This window comes from Protomyctophum bolini (assembly GCF_963924005.1).
Source record: "Protomyctophum bolini genome assembly, chromosome: 9".
Lineage (NCBI taxonomy): Eukaryota > Metazoa > Chordata > Actinopteri > Myctophiformes > Myctophidae > Protomyctophum > Protomyctophum bolini.
This window is the reverse complement of record NC_137870.1, coordinates 18,853,385-18,871,504: the sequence shown is the minus strand read 5'-3', so window position 1 is coordinate 18,871,504 and position 18,120 is coordinate 18,853,385. Positions and strand designations below refer to the sequence as shown.

Genomic DNA, 18,120 nt, shown 5'->3' with positions numbered 1-18,120 from the left:
AACAAGTTTGAGAACCACTGCATTACAGTATCCAGAATTTAACTTGGTTTCCTCCATAAGTAGGCCTACTGTTTTTTTTTTTTTTTTTACCAACATTGAGCTTATAATAGAACCGGCCTTCTCACTGAGACATGACCTTCGACAAAATCTAAATGTCTCAAAAGAAGAGCAGGGAGACAAAATACAACAGTCCCAATTGTATAAGTTATATTTAGGTATGCACAATTATGAAGTCATGACCGATATCCGATTATCCATTATTTTGAGACTGATATGGTATTATGGCCGATATGGCCGATTCCAATACGCTACAGATTATCTTGTGCATCACTAGTTATATTGTATTAATATATACTCTACGGTGAGGCTTTAACCGCAATACTTCAGACACACAGACATATTTAAGAATTTTGCAATTTATTGTCATAGTATTATGTAGTTAAAAACCACATTGGAAGACATTAGCAATAAATTGCATTAGAACATGGAGCAATGAATTAAAAAAAGGATAATTGAAATGATACGGTCGGATGCATTTGAAAAATAAACAAAGTAGTCTAGTATTAACATGAGCATCTTTCAGACAAATACAGTGTCAACATTGATGTGAACAATCAACAATTTAAATAATAGATATGTAACTGAAACATTGATTGATGATTTCTAAAAAGGTATAGGCATGACATAGTGCATGCTCTCATTAGAAGACAGAATTACATTGTTTTTAATGAGAACAAACTCAGTAGAGGCATTTAAATTTCTGAATGCAAAATATTTATAATTATAATGGAGCGCCGAAGTCCTGACGTCACTCGCTCATCCCCTCGATTCCCCTGGTTCACAGAAGTAATGTCTCTATGGAGAATAACATGGGGTCATCTTAAAATCATTTCATATAAGCATCGTGGTCCAAAAATAAACAAGCTGTCTCGATGTTATTATCGGGGAGGTGTCTCTGGATCGTTTGCGACCGTCAGTCACTCATACAGTATATGATACAGTCTGTTTCTAGCGAAAATATAATTCAGGAGCAGTAACAATAGTGTTTTCTCTCAGTCAGTTGATTCTTCATATCTATATGAGTGTAACGGCCGAGATGACATTTTTCAAACACAGTTCTTATATGAAGCGGTCTAAAATCCCCCTATGGGGATTACAATGCAAATAAAAAGTACATGAACCCGTGGATTTGCGCCCTCTACCGATATTGACGTCAGACTTCGGTGCTCTATAATAATAATAATAATAAATCGCATTTACTATGAGAAATTCATTGTGACAGAGCAGCCTCTGTCAGAGCTGTATGTATATACTGTATAACGGGTTGATTCTCAGTCCCACAGAAGGTGCACATTCTGCTGTGACATGTGAATTAATATACTTGTGTTTATCTATGCAGATGCTGTAGTTGGGAAGCTGCCTTGATGGCCTGAAGAGAGCTCTGATTGCTTGTGTTGTTAAATGCCTTGTGATTCGCTGACCACTTAGCCAGGGGTGGAGTCAGGAGTCTATATAGAGGTAGCCTGGGCACCATTTCATTTCGGTATATGATCCGGGCTGGAGCCAGATGATTACGTCATGTTGTAGGCAATGGTTTGCCTACAACAAACAGGAAGCCGTTTGTTGCTTCCTGTTTGATTAAAAGCAATAAAAGCTCTCGTAAGCGAGAGCTTTTATTGAGAGGGAAAAGGAAGTTGTCGCCGCCTGTTCATCCTGTCTGGCGACTACAAAACAATTACAACATGACGTAACCACATCATCCTGCCCCAGCCCGGATCATAGACTTTTGAAACAGAGACCAGGCTTTCCTCCGAGGCGGTGGAAAGCCTGGTGAGGCGAGGTTAATATAGAGGGAAAATGGCTCAGTAGATTTTGTGCTGCCATGGGGAGAGGTTGACACCAGTACCTCTCTGTTCACAGTTAAGTTGTGTTATGTTGTTTGAGTTGTTTTGAGTTCTTTCTTTTCTTTATTATTCACTATGTTGTCCAGGCCTGGAACTTATTATCTTCACCTGCAAGTCTGCCTCATGTCCAATATGTAATTTAAAAGGTTTTATTACAGACAGACAGCCGATCCACAATCCCACTTGGTAACAGTCATGAAATCTCTCAATTAATAAATTGTTAAATATGCTACATTTTTTGTCATGCAAATAAAATTAGTGGTCACGTTTACCAATAGCTGGCTTGAGACCCCTTTGTGATATACAATATACATAAAGCTGTGATACTGCAATTGTGATATCAAAATAACCTTGTAATGTTTAATGAATAACCTTCACTTCACTCAGGATTTAAGGTATAGATAGACATACAAAGTTGTGCATAGGATAGCCAAATCCCTCATCACACAAGTGTGATTTTCTAAATTTTTGTCATGCACACAAGGAAGGAGGAAAAAGGAAAAACATGGTTGTATAGATTTAGAAGACATTTTGAAGGTTTTGCTACCGAAATGATCCATTATTTATATGGAGAAATCCCGTCATTTAACATGCATCTCTATGGCGGAGAAGGTTAGCTTGTCCCGTCTCCTCGCTGCTAACGTGCCTATTGGACAAGGATGCATTGGGGATGGACTTAACGAAGGGCTAATTCATTATGTCACACCAAGCAAATGATTAGTTTCCTTCCAAAATCGGAAGAAAGACTATTGATTCAACGTTTCGATCACTGGGATCTTCTTCAGGAAACATTCCTGAACGTTGAATCAATAAACCAGTGGGGCTGAGTTTTTTCTACTAGTGTTGCGGAATCCATTTCTTCCTCTTGTATTGCCATTTGTCCAGCACCTGGGCTAGAGTGGAGGTGCATGCTCCATTACCTTTGTTTCCTTCCCAAATCACGTTGTGAAGAAAACATGAGAACTACACTTGGATGAAAAATGAAACACACTGTAGCATAATACAAAGTCATTATATTTGGAATGAACCCCTTGATCGCTTAAGAAAAACTGACCACTAGTCTTGGCTTTAATGAATTAACTTCATGACAAAACCGTTTTATTGTAAATGCTTGAAACATATTCTTGACCGCTTGTTCACAGACAAACCATACAACTACTCTAGCAAGCCATTGGCTACTCAGATCTCTGTTCCATTCACGCACACATCAACCTGAAAGGAATATGTCACAACACGGGCGGGTGGGGGGCATTCAATTAAAGGTCTAATAGGACAGTTATTACTACTAGTCACTAAGGAGTGGAGTTCGTAGAAAAAGTCTAGAAAGAGAAGAGGTTCCAGCACGTGTAATTAAAGAAAGCCATAAAAAGGCACAGACGAAAAGGCCCACACGCCCACATTTAACATCGCATAGAGGACACTGGAGCATGAAGACAAGCGGTAGGCCTAGTTAAACAGACTTTATACATACTGTATATTCCTGGTTATTGTTGCCCTAGTATGACGATCCCAGTTTTATGCTGGTCTTTGTTTAATGGCTCTGTCCCAAAAGACAACAAAAACATGGTGAAGAGATACCTGCAAGTTGGAAAATATAAACACAAAAGTCTGTGTATTGCAATTAGCAACAACAATGGTGCACACTAGAATTACACACCATTTCGCTCTCAGAATTATCCTTCCCCTCAGGGGAGAGATTTTTTACTAAACTCTTCAATGGTAATTTAAACCTGTGTGCACAGCTTGTTGCGTTCTGCTTGTCCAGCCTGGTGAATAGTATTTTACTCTTATGTACACGTCCACAAGATAATAAACCTATAAATAATGAACCTTAAACGTAATAAATTCAATATAAAAGCACCGGTTATCTCAATTTCTTTTGATCATCACCGGCTTGCTTGGCACTAACTTTACTTATTAATAGCATGGACACTTCCTTTTGTGCTGAAATCATGTCCGGGCACTGTAGTCCAGGTAATAATGTACAGGTAAGGCTTTGGGGTTCTATAAACCTCAGTAAAATTTGGCAGCTAGCACGATTCTACAGTAGTTCCTTATTGCAGTACCAAAATAGTCCAAAAAACCACGCAAAAATAGTCACCATTCTCCAAGTGAAAACTGAAGGAAGATAAGTTTCAGTCAAATGTAAATCATTAACATTTTCAATGATGAGACTTTGATTCAATAAGTTATTAAGGTATTTTAAAGGTAGCTGATGGATAAGAACTTGAGCCAGGAATCGTCTGGCAGAACTGATTTAGAACAAATGTAATAAAGAAAAGAAAAGAAGAAATAATAAAAGTAATCTTAATTACATTCTACGGAGTGTTCAAGATCCTCATCAGTGTTCATTCAAGAAGGTTCTTAACAAATAATCAATAGAGGACAAGGAGATTGTTTGTGTTATTGACTTCTTACTGTGGTGGAATGACCATAGAAGAGTGTCCATGTCAGCTATAGATGCTAGAAAACAGAAAGTTCCTCTTCTTCACAGAGAAGAGGTTCCACTTCTGGGACTTTGATCAGCAGGCTGCCGTTCTTCCTATACATGATGAACTGGGCAGTCACCTGACATGGTTAAGGCTCATAAAGAACACTATTAAACAAGACATGCTCTACTCCAGTATTTACTATCTTTTCATATACTGTCCTTCTACACACCATGAAGGAGTGCCCCCCCTTTTCTTCCCCTCAAAGTGTTGTTTTTGTCATGAATACATACACAGTGAAAAAGATACCACATTTTTTGTTTTCAAAACTAGGCCAATGTTTGAATCAAAATTATCAACTCGTATGAATATAGTTTTGGTTTAGCATCTTTGGTAAATGTATTCGTTATGTTCCCGGTGTGTAAAAACCTTAAGGATGCTTCTAGCCAAAAATTGGCACACAGCCTTAGCGAAAATGCAAGTCTCACAAAGACAAAAATATAAAGTTCATAGAGTACGACAAGATGACATCTTTGGCTATCGGACATAGTTCCCCCTCAGACAAGTAACATTGGAGCGTCAGCAAAACACAACCAAGAACATTGTCTCTTATGTTGCGGAGAGATGAACCGTTAACTTGCTAACTCTGCTATTATTATTGGCTGTGTAGTCATTTGTGGTTCTCTGTGATAATAAATCTAAGAATCTTGTTTTTGCCTCAAGCTGCATTATACTGTGTTGTATATTTTTATTGAATGGTGTTGCACTAAAATGCTTGAATGTCAGGCAGGAACCTTGTATCGTCATATTTCAACTTTTTATGTTTTGTTAAAAGTAGAAAAAATAGTGTATACAAGCGCACAACAATACTGTATGTCCCATGAGCTTGTAGATCTGTTATTATTGCACGATTTTGAAAAGTGGTTAATTCTGTCTGTGGGTTCTATAAATATTTAGTCAATGAAAGGTATTAACAAGAGCTGGTGACTAAATTAAATGGAACACAGGTTCCATTTTCCATTTCCTTAAAAATAAAAGGTTTCTGACAGCGATACAGTATACATACTTAATACAACTACTTCAAAGATGACGAGAAAATATGCTCATTTGCCAGTCTGTCAAAACAACTACTGCCATTTATATGAAGTATAGGAGAGAACTTTCGCACACCTAGAAATCAGGCCTATGCACAGGTGCGTAGGCCAGTGGACATCAATGAAAGCAATAGAATACACCCGCATACTGTATTTGCTCGGTACATGAGTATTTTCTTATTTAATGAAGCAACGTTTCAGTCCCTCCGGTCCTTCCTCAGGCATGAGCTTCCTGAGGCACATGCCTGAGGAAAGTCCGGAGGGAGCGAAACGTTGCTTCATTAAATAAGAAAATACTCATGTACCGAGCAAATACACTGTGCGGGTGTATTCTATTGCTTTAATTTATATGAAGTATGAAATATTCCAACCACTCTATCCATTATAATTTACCATCGATATCCTATCTCATTATTGCCGCCAATGGAGGGAGATGGGGTTATGTTTTCACGTCATTAGGTTTCTTTTTATTTTCTGTTAGCAGGATATCTCAATGGATTTGCATGAAATCCATTGAGTTCTGCTAGATCTAACTTTTGGTGGTGCATGTGGAATTTTACAAAAGGGTATATATAACTTCCAAACAGATTCTCCAGATTCTCCCCAACATGTGTAAATTACAAATCTTGTCAATTACTGTACATATATAGGGTTAGTGCACAATGCACATGCATTTTACAGAGTGCCATCTTTCTAGTTCATTCTTGTTTTAATGTAGCTTCCAGGCTGTCAGAGCGCATGATGGACTATGCGCACAAGTTAATATAGAGGGTGATTTATACCAAGTTCCGTGCTGGTGTCGTGCGTTGAAAATAGCCAATTTACAATCTAACAACTTGCCACAATGCAATATATTTTGAGCTTGTAGATCAGTTATTTTCAGTGCACGACACGGCAGACATCCGAGTATAAATCAGGCGTAACACTTGCCTGGACTTCTGTGTAAAAGGATACAAAGAAGTCGAGGACCAGGACACCAAGGCTACCGATGAGCCACGCCAGGTGTTTGATGATGAAGCTGGTTTTGGAGCCCGTCAGGGCGGGCAGGACCACTATGACACTCAGCCCATACGTCCCGTTACCCATCATAGCCAGGGCAAACAACAAGTATGATGTGCCCTCTGTGGACTGGCGCTGGAACTGCAATGGACAGGGTAGTCATAACAGGTGTACAGTGTTCTTCTGTTCCACTGACCAAGTAGTCTCTCAAGCCAGACAACTACAATATAGCTACAGTCTCGTAAAAGTCAAGAACAGGAAGTTGTTGGCAACCAATCACAATGTAGTGTTTATTTATGTGACTGCAAAGGCGAAATGAAAGTGTGGGGAGGCTTGATTTTCTTTGTATGTTCAGTACTTACAATGTACAGACTGTACAGCAGCATTTGAAAAGTGTGTGAACAGGTCTATCTCAAGAGACTACTTGTCAGTAGTTATAAATAATTCTATTTGAAATCTTACAAAAAAGGCACATCTCAGGGCAAACGGAAGGCAGGATGAGTATAGTGTGGTGACTTAGTCACCCAACTGGCATAAAGTTAAACAGTTGGTCAACAAGTGAACTTTATGGTACTGGAACTGGCAGGGTTAAAAGGCCACAGCTGAATCATCAGCTCTGATGCAATAATGGGTCTGATATTCTATCCTACGCAACCTAAAACCAACAGTGTACAATGTGGAAACGTTGTTTGGCAACACAATGTGCATCTGTGGTAGACTGCTGTTTAATTGTCTGTTTTATTTGCGGATAGACACATGAGGTGTTACGTAAAGATTGTGGACAAATGAGATGTTTCAAACATTTCATTATGAATGTTAGAAGGTTGGGGATTCATTCTGTTGAGAGAAACTTCCATGTTATGCATGAATTTTCCAAGAGCAAATGTTGACTCGGGGAACGTTTGTGTGTGTGTAACTGTCTGCCCAGAACTTTCTCTGGTATAAATCCCCCAGGAGGGACGATTTCCTCTAGCGATTAGCAGCAGCAACAGCACGCCTCAGGCCAAGATAGTCCTTCAGCACAACAACACTATTGTCTTGGATATCTGCTTCTCATTTAGATAGACACACTCACACTCTCTCATTGGCACAAACATTCATATATTTATTATTTTCACACACACACACACACACACACACACACACACACACACACACACACACACACACACACACACACACACACACACACACACACACACACACACACACACACACACACACACACACACACACACACACACACACACACACACACACACACACACACACACACACACACACACACACACACACACAGTTAACAGTTTTCTACGGTATCTAGGTGTATAGTCTAGACATCATCCTGGATTTTGCTAAATGGTCCCATTTTTACTTACATTTTTATAGAGCTGGGGGAAACGTGAGGAGAGGTAAAATATGCAAGCCAGGTATCCACAGACATAGCCAGAGATCTCCACTGCTTTAGAGGTATTAGGCATCTGGGTGAAGACAAAGACAGGGTAGTAGGAAGTAGATAAATATATACGTTATATCGGTTTGGCTCAAATAATTATTTGTGCTAATAAGTTACTTTTCAAATTGTCAAATATTCGCAAATCTAATTTCAAAAAATCTAATTAATTTCAATTATCTTTTTTTACATCATAATATGTTGGTCAAAACATTGATAAACTCTGGTCTAGTGCTCTCCAATATTGGACCCAATTTCTTTTCGAATTGTTCGGGGATATCGAGCAAGGATCTAGTAAGATTCAAAACTGTATTTGTTTAATTTAATGCAATTATAAAAGTACAATGTTTTTAGACACACATGGTCAGACTCACCCACACACACGTGATAGATCAACTTAGTGCTCTGTTTACCTGTGTGTATAAACTGGCTTCGTCATCCGAGATGAGCTTAGGCAGAACTAGGAGAACTAATGTGGCGGAACCACACCACAGCAAACACAGCCACTTCAACACTGGGCTTTCTGGAGGACACGGACACAGACAAAAACAATAAATACTACTGCCATGCAGTAGTATTTTCATATACTCCTTTGAGTCACTCAAAACTGTGCAAAATCGTATTTTATTATTTTTATTTTTTGGAATAGAAAGCCCTATGGTCCTAATGCCCTAACCACACCAAAGGGTCACCATGCAACTTTGGTCCAAACGGTTGCAAGGAGTTAACGCTAAAACCGCTATGACCCTTTGGTGTGGTTTGGCCATTGAATTCCATGCATTGAATCACTAGGGTCAACGTAGGTCAACGTGCAACAAGACATATCACATCGCAGGGACAACGCTAAAACCGTCTCAACCCTTTGGTGTGGTTAGGGCTTTAGACCTTCTTCAGGCATGCCTGAAGTTGAGTGTGCGGAGCCTCCCTTTATTTTTATTTTCATGGACACACACATCTGTACTTCTTGCTGTACCACACCTTACAGCTTAGCTGTACCCCTTAATAAGTAGTTTAATGCTCCATGTACATTAGATGCGCGCGTGTGTATATATATATATATATAAAGTGCATTTCGTGTATTGTTAAATGACAATAACACTATCTAAATATCAGTGCATTAGATGTGACCATGGATGTGTTACAGTAGGCCTTACTTCTAGTTCTGGTAGAGCTGTTTTTGATCTTATAGTAGAGGAACTGGGAAATGAGGATCATGTCCGTGAAGATGTAGAACACTACAGTAAATATCTGAGAGAGAGGGGGAGAGGGAGAGATTTAACATGGTTATGCGTGTGACATCATCATCATACCCGGACGTTATGTGGGAACGCCTACTTTGAGTGACCAAAAATTACTTTCTGGCTTTGACAGCCCATACATCCAAACAGAAAAGTCCTATCTGATTGCATTAAGCATGCGCAATTGCACATACCCTCTATATTATCATACCTTGTTATGTATTGTAATAAATTGTCTGTTTCACTAATAATTTACAAATGTATCACCCAATTTTATATAGTGTGAACTGTGAAATATAGACAAAGACTTTCACAAAATTAGACAAACAAAAACACATGGAGCCCTGAATTACTGCACTGTCTGATAGATTAGAACAGTATGCCTATAAAAAGATGAAATCGTTCAAATTGCATTCATATCAGAAAAGGTATCACAATCATTCTAAGTATAATTAGTACAATTACAATTTATACAGCAATTCTTACATCTTACAATCAATAAAAGCAAAATTAAATCTCACAACTGAACATTTTGTTGGCAAAGTCCTAATCTGTGATTTGTGAAACGGCGTGAAAGGAACCCCATCCATCACAAGCACCGTTTCCTGAACAATTATCACAATATGTAAGATTATGTTGTTTTGGTAAAATTGTACCTGCTGTTTTACATAACCATAAATCACAGATTGCGACTGTGCCTTTAAGAAATATCCAAGACCATTACGGTTTCATGGAAGATGCTTCTGAACATGAATTATATTGCTCGTTTACCAATCCAAATACTCTTAATCTTTCTGTTCCCAAACTTTTCAGCCCCCGACCCCAAAATAATGCTGTCATAGAGCACCGAAGTCTGACGTCACTTTCAGTAGAGGGCGTCAGTCCCCAGGTTCATGTATTTGTTTAGTTGCATTGAAATCCCCATTGAAGCGATTTTAGATCGCCTCATATAACAACTGTGTTTGAAAAATAAACATGTCACCCCGGCCGCTTCACTCATATGGATATGAGAATCAACTGACTGAGAGAAAACGCTAATGTTACTGCTGCTGAATTAGTTAGATTTTCGCTAGAAGCAGACTGTATCATATATGAGTGACTGACTGTTGCAAACGATACAGAGACACCTCCCTAACAATAACGCCGAGACAGCTTGTTTATTTTTGGACCACAACGCTTATAGTAGACGATATTAAGATCACCCCATGTTATTCTCCATAGAGAAATTACTTCCGCGAACCAGGGGAATCGTCGGGATGAGCGAGTTACGTCAGGACTTCGGTGCTCTATAGACTTGTGACCCCAGCCTAACCGGGGGTAATTTTATGCACATGAACATACACGTTTAGAGCGCATTTATTTATTTCTTTGTTAACAATTATGGTTAAAATATATTTGTAATAATCATTGTATTTAACTAATTCTGTGTATTTTCTTTTTGTAAAAATCTTATTGATGACCCCAAATAATTTAGCGACCCCACCATCAGTGTCCCCAACTTTGGGAACCCCTGCCATATAAGACAAGCTGGCTTGAACTGGCTTTTATGGAATCGAAATTACATTGGTCAGGGCTAACATTGGACTGTGAGAATCCATGAGATAGTATTCTTGTTGCACCTACACAACAAATGTTCGGTCCGTGTGTGATGTCTGATTGCTGTTTGATTGCTGCTCCAATTAATTTTCAATGGGAGTCACATGGTTTGACCAAACATTTTTGTTTGATGAGAGGGGAGCAATCAGCAATCAAACACAAATGTTTGATCAAACCATGTGACTCCCATTGGAAAAGCATTGTGGTGGCTCAAAAAAACAACCAAACATTGCTTGATTGGTGTTTGTATGTGTGAATGAGGCCAAAAAGTAGGCCTACAGAAATTGATTTGATGACTGAAGCAATGTAAGACCCATGCATCTTTAATAATAACCATTCATTATTTAAGTAAACATATCTGTATAATTGCATGCTCTGAGGGTCCTCCTCCAGAAACCTTTTAACATAGTAGATGTAAGTTCATGTGTTCTGGTGAATTTTGGGAAATGCAGGAGACTTGTGCGGGATTCAGGAGTGCTGAATAAACTGAAACAAGCTGATAAAGCACAACATTGAACCTTGGTAACTAATTGAGAACTTAAAGCATGCGTTTACCTGAATAGGAAGCTGGCTAGTGAGGTAACAGCCTGCAAAGCTGCTCAGGTCCCCACTGAACAGGAAGAAGAGGAACCCAAAAGACATGGCCTGTTCCACTTTACCATTACGATGAGCTTCACAGACCTGACTGAGAGAGAGAGAGAGAGAGAGAGAGAGAGAGAGGTTTAACATGGCTTAAATCACTTAAACCCAGAGTGTGAGAGAGAGAGAGAGAGAGAGAGAGAGAGAGAGAGAGAGAGAGAGAGAGAGAGAGACACAGACAGACAGACAGGCAGGCAGGCAATCGTATTCTTGTTCACATGGATTGATTAATAGGCCTACATTAAATCACAGTATGTAGAATGGGTACATTTCAATGAAAGGCAAAAACTGCTACGAGGACAAAAAAAGAAGAAAGAAAAAGCACTACTTGTTTACATCAGGGTCCTCTGACCTGATGGAGGGGAAAGGAACTGGTTGGAATAACGTGTTCCTTTCACGCGCTACATCCAGACGGGGAAACTCTCCCCTGTCAGGTGAAAAGAAGCAGCTTGGACTACTCATGCATATAAGGAAGCATGAGGTCAGTCCACTGCCCCCCCCCCAGGATTACATTATATAATTGACACTGGGTGAAAAATGGGATAAAATTGTGGGATAAAAATCATATAAAAAAAGGTTCCAACCATTTTCATATAGCCTACTAATACAGATACTTATCTGTATATGCCTACTTAATAGTTCCAGTCTTGGAACTATTAACTGACCAACAACAAAATAACATGTTCCAGTTATCTCCTGTTGCCCATCATCATACTCACGGCAAAGTGGAGAGCAGAAAACAGAACATGGATATGAGGCCGATCACCACGCTCCAGTACTCCCAAACATTCTCCACACACTCCTCCAGCAGATAGAGGATCCACGGCGTCCCGTTCACACACAGCGGACGACCCACTGGTGGATGAGACGAGTTAGCGGCAGCAGCCACGTCTACATGTTTCCCTGGGAAGCGGGCGGAGGCCATGGGGGCGACCGCGTTCGATTCTCCGTCACCCCCCTCGACTTGAGAAGACCCTTTATACTGTGAGAGATGGATTAGAACTTGACGGTCTGTCTGCTGCCGCGCTCGGAAAATACGTAAGCTATAATGATCGGGTCTGTGCTTGTCCTGATCCCAATGAGAACACACCACCACCAACACCACCTCAACACCACCCTTTCCTCCAGGGATGAGTGGTGACCTGACGCACAGGTGTGAGGAGTCTGCGAGATAGGGAAAAGAGTAAGACAGGGGAAACTAGAATAATAACACGAATGCAAATCCTAAGTATTGCGTTTGCTTGAGCTACACAAAATGATAATTGTAAAACATCTCAAATTAATGTACTTCATCAACGCCTTCGCATAAAACAAGGAAGCATAAAAATACCAGTTCTAAATAGCCTACACGTTTATACTTGTTTCAATTGCACACGCAGGCCTGGGCTGGATTGTAAAAGTAAAATACTATACTGTAGTGTACACAGCAGTGCACATTATCAAACCACACAAAGCACGCTGGAACTGAACCAACCAGGACAACAATGCTTCAACAATATCTCACCTGCTACTACTTTGATGTTTGTGCCTTCGCGTGTTGTTAGTGCAGCTTCGCTCCATCATGCTCCCTTTAACACTCGGCACTGTTGACTTCAGATGACGCTATGGCGGATGACAGTTCCTAATGTTATGTTTTGTTCATCAGCTGTGTGTCTGCTGTCAGTGCTGTGTCATATTACTGGATTCAGTTCAGTTATCTCATCAAGTTCAACCAGCCAGCCCCTCCCGGAATGGCAACAACCTTTTACTTCCGTTTGTTCTGGATTTCTGGGGCTTGAGCACTCTCTGCTGTTCATTTGAAGCATGGACAATAAAAAGGGGCCAAAAAAGTCTACATGTCATGAGGTCTTTGGGAAACAAAAAGGTAATTAACGACGCTTGGCTGATTTCAGCCAAGTCATTTGTTTTATTTGTAGCCTACCGTGCTTAAGGCATTGAACCCCTACCACGAAATGTTCTATGAGCAGGGCCTGGCTGTAAAAAAGTTCTTGAGCTTACTCAGTTTAGTCCAGTTACCCTGGGTAAACATATACCTTTCCTTTCCTGTGTTCTGTAGCATTTGTATCATTATTTCTTAAGTTTCTGTCTTCTATGGTTGAAACAGCAACCTGCATTATAGCTCATTATACACTACTGTAGTACTGTGGGTTTGCAATAAACGGATAAGTTGATAACCCTGTGGTTTAGAATGCAGCCATGGTTATTGGCCAGTCTATGGGCTATGTAAATAATTTCTACAAAGTGTCAACATTTGCTAAAACTCACTGTAGCTGCTTGCTGCTACAGTGAGTTTTAGCAAATGTTGACAAATCTTTTCAGATAGGCCTACATTTGACAAGCCTATTAGGCCTATTCTGACACGTTTATGGATTGTGGTTACACGATAGCCTATAATATAAATGGGTGAAATAAGTTTTGAACGTGTCAAAACTGTCAACGTTTTTCTCAGTACGTTTGTCACGGGGCAACCCGTGCCCTATATACAAATGAATTGAACGCACGAAACTGCTTTCTATAATATAAAAGGACTGGTGTTTTAACAAGTGTATTGAAAGTGTAATCACTGATTTGTTGTCTCTCCTGCACTGCTGGTGAAAATTCCCTTGATTAGGAATGGGCAAGTGCTGTGCAGGAGAGGGGTGTTACTTCTTTTGTCATTGAGTTTTCATGCTTATTTATATTTGTTTAATTGTAACCACATCTTTGTGGCATGATTGTGATATGAGAGAAAGACTACAGAGTCGAGAGGTGATGACATCACAGGGGGCGACCGAGCGGGGGTTGGGCTCGTGAGACAGGAACAGACCGGTTGTTTACATGCAGAGAGAGTTAATAAATACTATCCACGTTAAAGTACAGTCGGATTCACATGTATGTTATTCACTAACACGAAAATCTTTAGTATGTTTAGGTTACTTTTATACAATGGATTATTTATAACTTTATGTGTAAGAAAGGTTAATTGATTTTGTCCTGTGTTGGTAGGATCCACTCCTATTTAATGGAGGCTCCAGGAACAGACTAGTCAGTTTGGTAACAGTCGAGGGAGAGCTACAGGGCCTTGCCCTTGTGTGACCATGGTTTAACGGTTTAACCTGAAGATAGTTCTCATCCTATTTGGTCTTGTTCAATTGTGTTTGCCTAAGTATTTATTTATTTGGTCTATTGTTGGCCAGTATTTAGTTTTTGCTTTTGATATTTGAATTGATACTGTATGTGAATTGCACTGAAGAAAACTGTCTGGTCGTTAGTGGAGGAGTTTTGGGACTTTTTCTGACTGTTCTTGGAGCCTTGGCCGTTGGCAACTTTACAATGTTTATTTCCAAAGATGCAATTCATACATGTGTTCAATACTTATTTCCTCTCTCCACCTCCACGTGACACCGTCCACAACCTGTCTCCATCCATCCATCCATCCATCCACCTGTTGCTCCCTCTCATCCACCACAGGATGGCGCCCTCACCCATGCTGAGCACAGCAGGGACAATGCCTGCCCTGTGGGACAACTTGGAGCCTTGCATTGTGTGCACAAGATTGTCGCTTTAAACTAAAGCGATCTTAAATTGGACGTGACTCCCTTCAACCCAGCGTCCTTCTACGGAGCACAGGTAAGCGTTCTGTCAGTAGGCTATAATTCACCTGCATTGAAGCAGCTTTAAGGCATGTTATTCTGTCATTGGTCGTATATAGAGACGCGTTGCCGGGGTTAACATGAATGCCATCCATTCCTGGATGTCGAGAAAGTTGCCCCGCGGGAGGCGAGGCTGCTGTATGTGGCCGAATGAGGCACGAGTCACGACGGTCCCATACTGAAGAATATTAAGCTTAGGCTACTTACATCACCGTCAGTATGATCCAACAGCCTTTTGACCATCCATCCACAAGTGCTTTACTGCCTGCATGTGCATGGTCATTGAATGTTTAGCTTTGAAAACAATATGCATGGCGATTCATATATCTTTATGTTCTCATTATTTATTAAATTATGAATTGCGTTATGTTACATCTAGCTAATGTTAGGTACAGACTATTGAGGCTAATGCAATCATATTATAATTGCATTTCGGTTTGTTTGCAGACATTTCACTCATTTTCTTTCCCATCTCTTTTCACTTTCATATGGAAATTCAGTGGAATTAATTTGGGGGCATGTAGCCTATACGATAAGTTTAGGTAGCATACATCCTCGTCCATATGATACGACCAATCGGAACCTCTCCCGCTGTATCTCATCTCGGACGGTCAAATGGGGCTACACCGCGCATCCCGACAAAGCTGATACAATCTGTCTCTTCAAGGTCAGAGTTCTGAGAGAGAGAGAGAGATAGAGAGAGGGGGGGGGGGGAGAGAGAGAGATACTGTAGAGGTGAGGGAGGGGGGGGGGGGGGGGTTATGCTCATTATCTCATAGCTTATGAACTACAGACTGAGCAGGTAGTCAACACTCATCACCATGTTGGCAGCTACCACCTGTTATTTTTGCCCCTCAATAATATCTCAAGAAAGACTTGTCATATAGGACTATAATGTATCAAATTGTATAAATGAAACTTATGTGGCTGAAAAACAGGCTGCTAAAATTGGCACAGGTGTGCTCACCCTCCCTACAGCCTCCAGAAATATAGACGGTTCACGTTATAGATTTCTATTAGGCCGACTGTTGTATTTGCCTAAATGTCTTTTGTGATAATTAATTAAAAGAGTGCACAAAGGAAACCAAATGGACCCTTATGGGTGGTTTTGGTCTAGAGATAAAGTAACACCGAAGATCTTACTGTGCACATTGAAAAGAAGGTAGTCTGCATGGATCCAGCCCAAAGACCCCGCCCACTCTCTGAGTGGAAGCTTCAAGAAAGCTACAGTCTGATAATCAGGCTAGTGAGAAGGTGGATTAAGCTCCATTTACCTGCCTGACACCCCCCACACTGTAAAAACAAGATGCTTTCTTGAGCGCTCTGTCTGTGAGTCTGGACTATGGAAGTCAGAGGGTACTGGCCTGGGGAGTATAATACAGGGGTGAGCAACTATAACAAAATACATACATAAATGGATGCACCTGGGACGTATCCTCAGTGATGTATCCCAAGGTCATCAGGGTTTCGGGTCTCGCAACATCATACCCCTCACTCAGGTGACCCAGCCGGGGTGATCAAGTCCCGACTTACGTCCCAGTAGCTACCCTCGATAAGTCCCATTAGGGAAAAACCAGGGCCACACAATCCGTTCCTCCTGAACTACTCTGCCGGGACTGGGAGGTACCATTCTGGCACATGGAAGGACTAGGCTCTGTGGGTTGACACCTGTCCGGGCCCCTCCTACGTCTCACCAGATCCACTCCTGTTCTCACCAGGTCAGGCCCTGTGCGTTGCACCAGACTCTATAGGACCAGGCACTTTATTCAGGAGTGGTGGATTCTCAAGCCGCAACGGTTCCGCAGGCTCCACCTTGCCCTTGGTGGGCTTGAATGGCCCTCCTAAAGGCCTCACCGTGGGTTTGTTGGGCTTCTTCCTCACGGAAGACACAGGCTGGGGCGCCAACCCATACTGCTCCCTTTGAATATGGAGAGGGCCACTATAGTTCAACACTCTCTCCAGAGGGCCACGTTGTCAGGCAGAAACCTCTTATATCTGTATTTTAACTTTTTTCGTAAATTAATGCCCGACTTTGTTATTCTGTCACACAATGTTTTTTTTTTAGATCAGCTTTTTTTCTATTTTTGAATTGGAATCCTGAAGTAACATTTTTATTACATTTCAAATGCATTTAGTTATACTTAATGTTATCTTTATGAACATAAATACTAAATCAATAATATCTAAGCTGAAATCGATAATATTTCAGTATCCTGCATGCGGGCCACATTAACCCGCATGTGGCCCCTGGGCTGCCAGTTGCCCATGTATGGCCTAATTAATAAAGAATGGTTACAAAATATATGTGAATGTTGCTGGTATGTTGGGTTACTACATGCACACAAATGTATATATTTATAATCTATTTAGAGCACGAGAAAATACATTATTAATTAAAGGGATATTTCACTTTCACTCACCAAAATTGGTCTTTTATCGTCTACTCAGGCATTTGTGAGCACCCCAAGTTGCTCGATTCAGTATTTAGATATTTGATATTCATTTGATCAGACACGCTAAAGATAGATTCAGATTCATCGATCTTGGTTCTTGGTTTCGATCTTGGTTCTGGTGACTCATAGTGCCCTTCTAATATGTGAGGGGGTTAATGTCAGTGGATAAGAAATACAAAAATGTATTATTAGGCATACACATTATTATATGATGTATTGGTTATATGTCTGTGTTGGAATAGTCTAATCTTTCTTGTGCAGACAGACAACATTGTTTATAAAGCTTAGATGCTGCTGTTGCATATGCCATTTATTTACTGCTTGTCATTCGTGTGTGTGTGTGTGTGTGTGTGTGTGTGTGTGTGTGTGTGTGTGTGTGTGTGTGTGTGTGTGTGTGTGTGTGTGTGTGTGTGTGTGTGTGTGTGTGTGTGTGTGTGTGTGTGTGTGTGTGTGTGTGTGTGTGTGTGTGTGTGTGTGTGTGTGTGTGTGTGTGTGTGTGTGTGTGTGTGTGTGTGTGTGTGTGTGTGTGTGTGTATTTGTGAAGTAACATTTTATAATACAGACTGTGGCCTTGAATCTATTCCTTCTGTGTATCTCTCTTTCTCTCTCTCTCTCTCACACACACACACACACACACACACACACACACACACTCTCTCCTGTTTTACGCCCTGTGGGTTAAC

The 18,120-nt window shown here is 40.6% G+C and overlaps 1 protein-coding gene across 3 annotated transcripts; it reads right to left on the bottom strand.

Annotated features, from left to right (window-relative positions):
* Positions 1 to 459: 459 nt before the first annotated feature.
* On the bottom strand, positions 460 to 13,075 carry LOC308320915 (lysosomal amino acid transporter 1 homolog). 3 transcript variants are annotated; one of them, XM_080771655.1, is made up of 9 exons: positions 12,857 to 13,075; positions 12,072 to 12,516; positions 11,269 to 11,398; positions 9,034 to 9,127; positions 8,293 to 8,402; positions 7,806 to 7,907; positions 6,382 to 6,567; positions 4,323 to 4,472; positions 460 to 3,482 (listed from the first exon to the last, which is right to left on the bottom strand). In XM_080771655.1, the coding sequence occupies exons 2-8, from the start codon at positions 12,275 to 12,277 to the stop codon at positions 4,368 to 4,370; spliced, it is 933 nt and encodes a 310-aa protein (XP_080627781.1). In that variant the 5' UTR covers positions 12,278 to 12,516; positions 12,857 to 13,075; the 3' UTR covers positions 460 to 3,482; positions 4,323 to 4,367. The 3 variants fall into 3 exon arrangements, with proteins under 3 accessions (XP_080627781.1, XP_080627779.1, XP_080627780.1); XM_080771653.1 differs by having other exon boundaries at positions 460 to 4,472; XM_080771654.1 differs by having other exon boundaries at positions 460 to 4,472; positions 12,072 to 12,334.
* Positions 13,076 to 18,120: the final 5,045 nt, after the last annotated feature.